Below are 10,700 nucleotides of genomic sequence, written 5' to 3' on the forward strand. Positions count from 1 at the left end.
GCCGCCCTCAGACAAACACATGAACTTTGTCACATTTGGTTTTTTCCAGGCAGTCAGAACGTTTCCCAGCGCGTCCTGCGGCTCCTCCACCATGTCCGTGTGGCTCACGGCTGCGGCCGGCCTGGCCCTCCTGGCTCTCGCCTACATCCGGACTTTCTGCCCCTATTTCAGCGATGACTGCGCCTACATGCTGCGGACCCTGAAGCTGGGCATCAGGCTCACCAAGTACAGGAAGTCCAAACCTTTCTACAGCATCCTGGACTGCTTCTTGGACGCGGTGAAGAGGCAACCCGCCAAGACCTTCATCCACTTCGAGGGCAGCTCGTTCAGCTACACAGATGCGGACCGGCAGAGCAACAAGGTGGCCCGGGCTCTGCAGGCTGAAGCCCGGCTGCAGGAGGGCGACACCGTGGCCCTGTTTCTGCCCAACGAGCCCAGCTACGTGTGGACCTGGCTCGGTTTGGCCAAGCTGGGCTGCCCGGCGGCTCTGCTGAACTTCAACATCAGGTCCAAGTCTCTGCTGCACTGCTTCTCCTGCTGCGGGGCCAAAGCGCTCATTGCGTCTCCAGGTTAGAGCCCAGGGGCCCCATAAGTTACTATCTCATTTACTCCACGACCAAAGTCCTGACATTAGTCACCGGTTGTGCAACATGTGATTCTAATTGCTTCATTCATTGCACATTATTTTGTGCCTATTGAAAAACAACATGCGTGTATTCAGCATGTTGGTTAAATATGAGCATGATTTAAAACATTAAAGCTGGAAGCCAAACTTCTTTATAAAATTATTCCCTCTCTTTGGATATTATCATATATCACATCTAGAATATATAAGTCAGTTTTTATGTTTTATGGTATTAATAATTTAGTTTAAATAAGAGCTTCTGTCCCCAAAGAGCTTCCACCTGCACGTGTCATCGATGACGTCACAAAAGGCATATTAGAGTTATTTGATTTTTTTTATGAAGACAAGTTTGTTTTTCTTGTTTTTTGTTTTATTTTTATGTGCATGTTTTTAATTACATCGCACAGCTGATATGTCAGTAAATATGGATTTCAGGGAAATTTGGTAACAATTCAATTACATCAATCGATCAGAGGTGTGGATTTGGCTAATTTTTATTGCTCATTTAAATTAATAAAAACTAGAAACTCAGAGAATCAAAAACTGATGTAATTAATAGTTTGGGTTCTCAGGATGCATCGTACAGCCTCTGCCTTTAAGCCGCATAAGTTGCTGTTGCTATTGGAAATATTCTTCAGCGTGTTTAATTGGAGAATTTAATCATTTTCTGTTCATCAAAGCTTCTCCTTTTGGAAGAGCTGCAGCATTTTTACTTGTATTTTATATGGGTTCAATTCAATCACGGTTTATTTAGATGGCACCAATTCACAACAAATGTCTCATGTTTCTTGGAGGGAAAAATAATTACAAAAAATCTTGATCTGCTGGTTTGAAGTTAAACGAAACCGTAGAGTCTCTAAATGAAATTTCCGGGCCGACTGGAATTTCCAGATTTCATTTCCAGAAATATGTTGCAACCAGCTTTGAGACAACCAGTATAAAACAAGCGGGTTGTTTCATGCCTTCAGGTGAGATGAGATTTAAAGTCCTGAAGATATTGACTTCATACCTGCTGGCCTCACCTGGTTCGCCATGGACATGACCTCAAGTCCAATTCTAGAAAAAACCCCATCAGTAGCCGGAAAGAGAGAAACTGTTCCAAGTCGTGCAAAGTTAACTTGATGTTAGCTGTTAACACATTGTTAGCCATTGTTAGCTCTTTTAAATGTTAACTAATGTTAGCTTACAAATGTCAGCTCTTAGCAAGCTGTTAATAAATGTTAGCTGTTCCAAATGCTAACTGGATGTTTGCTTACAATTATCTGTTAGCAAGCTGTCAACATGTTCGCTAACAGATTTTAGCTTACAAATGTTAGCTCTTAGCAAGCTGTTAATAAATGTTAGCTGTTCCAAATGCTAACTGGATGTTTGCTTACAATTATCTGTTAGCAAGCTGTCAACATGTTCGCTAACAGATTTTAGCTTACAAATGTTAGCTCTTAGCAAGCTGTTAATAAATGTTAGCTGTTCCAAATGCTAACTGGATGTTTGCTTACAATTATCTGTTAGCAAGCTGTCAACATGTTCGCTAACAGATTTTAGCTTACAAATGTTAGCTCTTAGCAGGATGTTAATAAATGTTAGCTGTTCCAAATGCTAACTGGATGTTTGCTTACAATTATCTGTTATCAAGCTGTCAACATGTTCGCTAACAGATTTTAGCTTACAAATGTTAGCTCTTAGCAGGTTGTTAATAAATGTTAGCTGTTCCAAATGCTAACTGGATGTTTGCTTACAATTATCTGTTAGCAAGCTGTCAACATGTTCGCTAACAGATTTTAGCTTACAAATGTTAGCTCTTAGCAGGTTGTTAATAAATGTTAGCTGTTCCAAATGCTAACTGGATGTTTGCTTACAATTATCTGTTAGCAAGCTGTCAACATGTTAGCTTACAGACTATGAACCAATTAAATTAAAATATACTTTTATTTATCCAAAAAGGAAGTTAAATGTTGTTACTCAAAGTATCTTCAAAGAGTCGTTGTGGATTGTGATGCTGCACAGGCCTCTGACTGAAGACGGTTGTATAATGATCTGATCAGTGTCATGACAAGCCTACAGCAAATAGGATTTTTCACAGCGGCATGTCCTGATGAAAGCATCAGTTGTTAGCAAGCACTGCTAATCCACCTCTTTTGCTTCTGCCACTGTGAATAATTTTATGTGAAAATTTTATGTTTAGGAAGCTGAACAGATCACATGTCGGAAGAGACCAATCCATGAAGCCTCCTTTTCAACTCCACTGAACTATTTGAGGTCATAGTTCAGCTTCTGAGGTTTTTAGCTAATCAGCTGCTTGTTGCCATGGTTACAGATCAGAGCAACCCTGCGAGTGAAAAAAATAGGAGCAAAAAAAAAATCCAAACAAATTATACAAACTACCAAAAACCCTGAAAAAACATCTTCGAATAAAACAAAAACAAATCACAACAGAACGACTCCAACATGCTGCCGCAATTCTCTAAAATGGTGTTTAGTCATTTTATCTTTATGTAACATAAAAATTTTTGTTTGTCAATCAACAGCTACACTCAAATCTACATTTCGAGGATGTGAGTAATTGCATCTGATAAGAAATACTTTTATTGAAACATGTGGAGGCCTGTAAGGGTTATTAACCACCTCACTTCTGTTAAAAAGATGAAAAGTTCCCTGGCAAGTCAAAACAAATCTTAATGGCTGTGTTTACATGCCGTTTAAGTATTTGTATCCGTTTTCCTGTCAACTGTCATTTGTAAGAATTGTGCAGGTGATACCAAAGAAGGTCCTATGTTAACACGTAACTGTTGAGACGTTTTTGATTGAAATAGTTTCTGATTTCAGGACATTTAATGCTGCATATTCAAAGAATGACCGATTGCAGTTCTTCATAATCCATAAAATGTTTAGCAAATTTGCTGTGCGTAATAATTTGGAACACGGTGACTATTGAAAAAAACTGATTTAGGTAAAATGTTTGTTTTATCTGATTTTGAAATGAATGCCAGTCTGAATCTGGTCTGTGTGTCTGCAGAGCTGCTGGATGCGGTGGAGGAAGTTCTGCCGGCGCTCAGGGATCAGGGCGTCCGGGTCTTCCTGCTGTCGGACCGCTGCAGCGTCGAAGGCATCACCGCTTTGTCTGACAAGATCGCCGAAGCCTCGGACCGGCCGCTGCCGCCGGAGCTGCGGGCCAACATCCACATCCGCAGCACCGCGCTCTACATCTACACATCCGGCACCACTGGTACTCCGTATTACATCCTCTGTTTGTAAACAGAGCAGAATTCGCTTGCTATGGTTACCCGCAAAATTATACGATTTAAACCGAGCAGTTGAAGTGCAGATAGAAATATAATCCAGAAGAGAAGAGAAGAGTCCAAATCCGCCGTAAAAATGTGAAATTTTGAGATTAATCTCAACAGAAACAGGAACAAAATCTGAATGTGAAAAATTACTACAAAAAATAAAAACTCTAAAAATTTGAGATTAATCTCAGAAATGTTTCAAAAGTCACAAATTGTGAGCATTTCTGACTTTTAGAAATTTCCAAGTTTTTTTCAGAAAATGTCGGCCATTAATCTCAAATTTTAATTCCCCCCATTACCCCCCACCCTCCCGAAGCAAATTTTCAGTTTTTCAAACTCAGAAATTTCTTTGTCTTTTTCAATAACGTTTCTGGGATTAAACTAAAAATGTCTTCAAGCTAATTTTGGACTTTTGGAGATCAGAAATTTCCTTTTGTTTTTTGTTTTTTCCTGGAAAATATTTTAGATTAATTTAAAACTTCCAAATGTTCTTCCAAAAGTCCAAATTTTGGATTTTTTCCTAAAATTTTTCTGAAATTAATCAAAAATGTTTTGAGATTTTGACAGCTGGAGCACAGACATTTCTTTTTTTTTTTCTAGAAAATTTCTGAAGTTAATCTGAAAATTTCAGTTTCTTGGTGGAAATTTACTCTTCCTTGTCCACGCCATCATACCAGTCGGTCAGGAAGTCTTCTTTTCCTCCCCTGACTACATCACTTCCTGTTCAGAGGGAAACCTTTGGGCTCTTTAGCTGCTAAATTCCCTGTGATGTTCACCAGCCGGCCGCTCGCCTCACCTGCTTGTTCCAGTGAGCAGGCGTTGTGTCGGTGCGTGAATAAAAGCCGCTGCACACCTGCAAACGTGAAAGCAGTGAGCATGGAATAAAAGAACCGACTTTACAGATGATTAAACCAGAGCAGAGAAATTAAATCCTGCCGTTATTCTGTGTCAGCAGGCATCAGCTTCATGCTCTGAGGGGATTTTGTAATGTTTGTTAGGTTTGCCTAAAGCAGCCGTTGTCACCCATGAGAGGATGTGGGCCGGGGCCTTCGTCCAGGCATCGAGTGGAACCACAGCAGACGACGTTTTCTACATCAACCTGCCTCTGTACCACAGCGCCGGCTTCCTCATCGGGATGACGGGAGGCATCGAGAGAGGTGAGCTGGGAGGACGAGCGAAACACCTGCCAGCTGCTGCCTGACATGTTTTAGGCATCAGCTGGAGGTTTTCAATACACAAACAGAGAGTGCAGAAAATACAGAGAATTATTCCAATATTGGTGGAATAATTATTGGCTATTGGGTGCAGCAATAATTTGGTCATAAAGAAAATAGTGCTAATATTTTAAAGTCATATTTTCATGATGTTATTCCTACATATATAAAAAGCTTCAAACTAAATATTTAATTCCCCAGCCAAATATTTAGTTTTCCAAACTAAATATTGAAGTTGCTAGCTAAATATTTAGCTTTTAACAAATATTTGAATTGATTCAGAAGTTGATTGTACATGAAGGTCTGCGAAATCCAGCTTTTATTTTGATATTCCTCTCAATCTTTTAGTGACGAGCTAGATATAAATATAGGTCTGAGCTACTTTGGAAAATAAATATTTATTTATCAAACTAAATATTTAGTTTAGTTTACAAACAGAGCCCCTTGTTTGGCGCCCGTTCCAGCGTGGCACCCCAATGCGTCACATATAGATGAGTCATGTGACTCGCCGTTTTTTCCAGGTCTGACTCTCGTTCTGAGGAGGAAGTTTTCAGCCTCTCAGTTCTGGGACGACTGCAGGAAGTACAACGTGACGGCGATGCAGTACATCGGCGAGACGCTGCGTTACCTCTGCAACACGCCAAAGGTGAGAATCCAGGTGTGGTTTTCCTTCCACATTGTTTTCTGTACTTCTGCAATTTAAATCTGTTTTTTTTTTCTTTTTTGCAGAAAGAAAACGAGAAGAACCACAAAGTTCGAATCGCCATCGGGAACGGAGTGCGAAGCGAGGTGTGGCGAGAGTTCCTGAATCGATTCGGCGACATCAAGGTGAGAGAGTTGTACGCCGCCACCGAGGGAAACATCGGCTTCCTCAATTACACGTCCAAGATCGGAGCGGTGGGACGCATTAACTTTCTGCACCAGGTAAGAGACGCTCGTGCAAAAGTCATTTCAAAATGGATCATTTAAAAAATGTGTTAAAATGAGCTGCATTATTTTAAGTGGATTTCGAAAAGATCTTTTCTAATTTGGAAAAATATTCATAATTTTTACATTATATAGCATTTTGTCATGTTACAACATTTTAAAAACCATTTAGTTTTTTCTTTCTGCTCACTCTTACTCACCTTAAAGCCATGGAGGTTTCTGGTCCAGGAAATGAGAAGATATTAAAGGTGTAAGAAAACTGAGTGCAGCTTTTTCTATTTTACCTTCAAATATTTCACAAAAGAACCAAATTTTACAGGTTTTATTCCTGCTTGATCAAACATTTGACGCCAATTTAATTTGATTCGAAGAAACTGGGAGGTCCAATTGGAGCGTCAAAGTTTCCTGAATTTGACTTTGATGCTTTAATGTTCTGTTTTGATCCGTCATCAAACGTGAAGCTGCTCCAGTCAGAGGATATGAGGAGGTTCTGTTTCACTCTCAGATGCTGATGAGGCGTTTCCTCTTCCCTCCCAGTTTTTCTTTCCTTACACTTTGATCAAGTTTGACATCGAGAAGGAGGAGCCGGTCAGAAACTCGGAGGGTCTGTGCATCAAAGCAAAAACCGGTGAGTGATGAGCAGCCGGGTTTCCATACGCTGACCTGAAGCTTTCCACTATTTTTCACATCACAACAACAAACTCTTAAAGATTTCACTGCAATTTTATGGTGCATATCAACAAAAAGTGGCTATGTAAACTTCTCTCCTGTTTTAATATTCATATTTTTAATACTTTATTTACAAAATCCCTGGTTCCACATAAATATCGCTGTCCACGTCTTTGAGTTTTGTGTGTCGGCTTCCCTTGTATGCAGGAATAAATCCACCTGTTGGCCTGTTAGGCTTCCAATCTGAGTCCAGCTACAACAAAGGAAAGCAAAACATTTTTAGGAAACTAGAAGTAGATCATCGAATGTTACATAAAGAAGCAAACCTGCCAGATCTAACATGTCCAGAAACCATTAATTTTCATTCAGCTTCTCTGCATTATGAAGATAACTGGGGGAAAAAAGAACAGCTTTCATACAATTAAATAAAATCACATTTTACTGCCTTTACTTGCCTTCCTCCAATCAGAAGCCTTTATTTGAGTTCTGGTGTCTTAATGTTGCCACTTGCTTATCAGCCAGTGTGAGGTTATCAATTATATCTACTGTAAATGTTAAAGAATCGTCAGATTTTTTTTAGCAAACAAAATTATATAAAAAATCTAAATTTATCATGCATTTTAGTTTTGCAGATGAGTAAATACACAAACACAGATTACTTCTTCATTCTCCTAATGTTACAATTTTATTTTGTATCATTTCAACTTTATTGTAACATTATGACTATTTTTGTGAGAAGAAACTGCAGCCAGATTATTATATTTTGTCATAAAGTTGACCTGAATTAGAAGATTAAATAAACTGAATAAACTGCTTGGTGAAAAAACCCACAAAAATTAGATTGATCAATAAAATTGACTGATTGCCCAGCAGTAATCAGACTTTTCAGTTTTATTCGTTGAAGGTGTTAAAATGAGCGCCGTGTGTTTGTTCTTACCGTCTTTTATTTTGCTCAGGTGAAACTGGGCTTTTGGTCGGGAAAATAACTCGCCGCTCTCCGTTTATCGGCTACGCCGGCAACAAGCAGCAGACGGAGAAGAAGAGACTTTACGACGTCCTGAAAAAAGGCGACGTGTACTTCAACACCGGCGACCTGCTTCGCTTCGACCACGAAAAGTTTGTTTATTTTCAGGACCGAGTGGGCGACACGTTCAGGTGAGCGGAGGCTCACGGATCACCTGCCGCTCTGAGACCAACGGAGACGCTCCGATCCTCTTTTTCTCGTTTTTGTTTCAGGTGGAAAGGTGAAAATGTCGCCACGTCAGAAGTCGCAGACATCCTCACTTTGGCTGCCTGCGTCTTAGCAGCAAATGTTTATGGCGTTAAAGTGGAAGGTATAAATACTTTATTGCACCAAACGGGACTTAAGAAAAATGTGGATGTTGAACATTGTTGTACTTCCATACACTGCAAAACCACTTCTTCTTACCTAGTTGCAACTAGTAAGAAGAAGCGTTATTAGCTGTAACTTGTACATTTTTTATTGAGCTTTGTCTTGCTGAAAAGTTACTTTGAAGTTAGTTTTGCCTCATTTCAAACGTATTAATCTATTTTCACAAAACACTAGACCGAAATCATTGGTAAGATTTTGTTGTTTTTGCAGTGCTTGTGTTTCAAAACAACAACCCAGCGATTGTTCGGCAGTAAGTTGATGTTTTTTGAAATCTCCCGGTTCTTGAGCCACACTGCGCCGTTACCCAGCAACCTCAGCCCGTTACCCAGCAACCCCAGCCCGTTACCCAGCAACCCCAGCCCGTTACCCAGCAACCAGAGCTGACCTCCCGCTGGTTTTACCGCCATGTGCGCCGTACAATGGCTGCTGGAATGTTGTTCCAGAAACAACTTGCTGGATTCTTTGGTTGTGCAGGAGGCTCCACTTCTGCTTTTTGTTGCATCATTGCACATCTGTTTGCAGCCATTTTCAAGTGAGCGTGCGATTGATGATTTGGAGCCGTGGCCAGCAGCAGGTTATTTAAAGTGACCAGAGGCCATAAATCAGTTTCAGTCTCATTACCTAAGAATAATTGTGTGTGAAAATGTAATGAATGTGTTTTGTATAGGCCATAAACCTAAGAAGATTAACTTAGATTTATCTTCTAAGTTAATCTTAGAAGATAAACCTTCTAAGATTAACTGGTCACAAGCTGGTAGTGACCATTTCAAGCTGGTCACTACCAGCTTGAAATGGGTTCCTGCTTGTTCCGAACCATCAGGTCACGAGGGTCGGATCGGCATGGCGGCCGTCACTTTGAAAGAAGGAGAAACCTTCGACTCCGCAGACGTCTACAAGCAAGTCGTCTCCTACCTGCCGGCCTACGCAAGACCCAGATTCCTCCGGGTTCAGGTAAAAATGAAAAGCACAACAAATATATAACTCAGCTTTACAAATGTTAACCGCGTCTAATGATGTATTCAAATGATATTTATTGGTTTCCTGGTGGAACAAACAGGAGAAAATAGCAAATCTAACACTTCCAATCAGTTTTGTTTTAATAAATTTATCACGACAATATGACAGAATATTAGGAGACAGTAAAAAGAAAATAAAATTACAAGAATAAAGTCACAATTTTACAACTTTATTGCATTATTTTCACTTTATTTTTGTAATATTATGACATTGTTGTACTTTTCTGACTTTATTCGCATAATTATACATATTTTTTTACTCTTCTGAGATCAAAATTCTGAGAATAAATAAAATGTAAAAAAAAAATGTCAGTTTTGAATTTAAACAGTATTTTGACTTTTTTTCCTAGAATTTTGAATTTAATCTAAGAATGTTAAGAAAAATGTAAAAATTCTAAAATTAAATTCAAAATTCTAAGAAAAAGTCAGAAATTTGAATTTAAAGATTTCTTACTGACCAATGTCAGAATCATGACTTTTCTTAGAATTTTGAATTTAATCTCAGAATTATAAAAAAAAAATATTCAGAGATTACATTCAAAATTCTTTTAAAAAAGGCCAGAATTGCCATATATATGTCATATATATGACTAAGATTAAAGTCAGAATTCCTATTTTTTTCTAGTAACTTTAATCCTCTTTTGTAATGCTGGGAACATTTCGAGTTGGAAGCTGCTTCTTATGGGGCTCCATTGGTGTCAACACATATGAAACAGATATTCCCATAAAACATCAAAGCCATAGGCATCAGTGAAAGATGCATAGCAACAACCAGCGACATCAACACAAGTTACTTCTGCTTCTTTTTGGCACAAATGAAACCCCGTAGGTTCTTCTAGATCCAGCCTTTTGATGAAGTTGTTGCTCTTTCGGAGTTTGGCTAAGTTTGTCCTGTCTTGGCAGCCGTCCCTGGAGATGACGGGAACGTTCAAGATGAAGAAGGTGAAGCTGGTGGAGGACGGATTCAACCCTGCGCTCATCAGCGACCCGCTTTACTTCCTGGACCCGGACCAGAAGACGTACGTCCCTCTGACGGAGGAGATCCACGGCGCCATCGCTGCAGGAAAAATGAAGCTCTAACAGAAACTTAACTCTGAAGTGAACTTTGTGTGTTAATTGAAGACGTAACTTCTTCTCATGCGTGGAGCGAAACGATTGACTAATCTCAGGGAGGAACTTCTAGTTTGAAGAGACTTTTTTATTAACGGATTTGCAGCTTTAGAGGTTTTTTAAATTCATCATCTTGACTTCAAATCAGTTTTTAAATAAATGGTGACGATATAAAAACATTCCCTTTTCTATCAGCAACTTTTCATACAGATGAAACCGGAAGTTTACATACACCTTTTTGTTCTCGCTAAAGTTAATTGACCAAAATGATCGGTCTTAACAAAATTAATTCATTCATCCTTATTTCCATTTATCCATCCTTCCCTACATTTCTTTATCCTTTCTTTTCTTCCATTTCTTAATCCTTCCTTCCTTCATTTGAAGCACGGTGGTGGCTGCATGATACTTTGAGGGGTTTTTTCTTTGCCCTCAGTGAAACCAGAGCATTTTTCTGCTAAAATC

General features: G+C 39.3%; 1 protein-coding gene across 1 annotated transcript; it reads left to right on the forward strand.

Annotated features, from left to right (window-relative positions):
- The first annotated feature begins 58 nt into the window (after positions 1-58).
- Positions 59-10,417, forward strand: zgc:101540 (hsFATP2a_ACSVL_like domain-containing protein). The gene is made up of 10 exons (XM_055028884.1): positions 59-569; positions 3,639-3,848; positions 4,908-5,066; positions 5,645-5,769; positions 5,853-6,047; positions 6,588-6,678; positions 7,676-7,874; positions 7,956-8,053; positions 8,933-9,063; positions 10,032-10,417. The coding sequence occupies exons 1-10, from the start codon at positions 92-94 to the stop codon at positions 10,206-10,208; spliced, it is 1,863 nt and encodes a 620-aa protein (XP_054884859.1). The 5' UTR covers positions 59-91; the 3' UTR covers positions 10,209-10,417.
- The last annotated feature ends 283 nt before the right edge of the window (positions 10,418-10,700 follow it).

Source organism: Poeciliopsis prolifica, unplaced genomic scaffold (assembly GCF_027474105.1).
Source record: "Poeciliopsis prolifica strain line A6 unplaced genomic scaffold, Auburn_PproV2 SCAFFOLD001, whole genome shotgun sequence".
NCBI lineage: Eukaryota > Metazoa > Chordata > Actinopteri > Cyprinodontiformes > Poeciliidae > Poeciliopsis > Poeciliopsis prolifica.

Excerpts from the sequence above, each read along its gene's own strand:
- zgc:101540 (XM_055028884.1), top strand. The coding sequence starts at position 92 with ATGTCCGTGTGGCTCACGGCTGCGGCCGGCCTGGCCCTCCTGGCTCTC. Across the intron at positions 6,048-6,587 it reads GCATTAACTTTCTGCACCAG|TTTTTCTTTCCTTACACTTT; the intron begins GTAAGAGACGCT and ends CTTCCCTCCCAG. Across the intron at positions 8,054-8,932 it reads TTATGGCGTTAAAGTGGAAG|GTCACGAGGGTCGGATCGGC; the intron begins GTATAAATACTT and ends CCGAACCATCAG.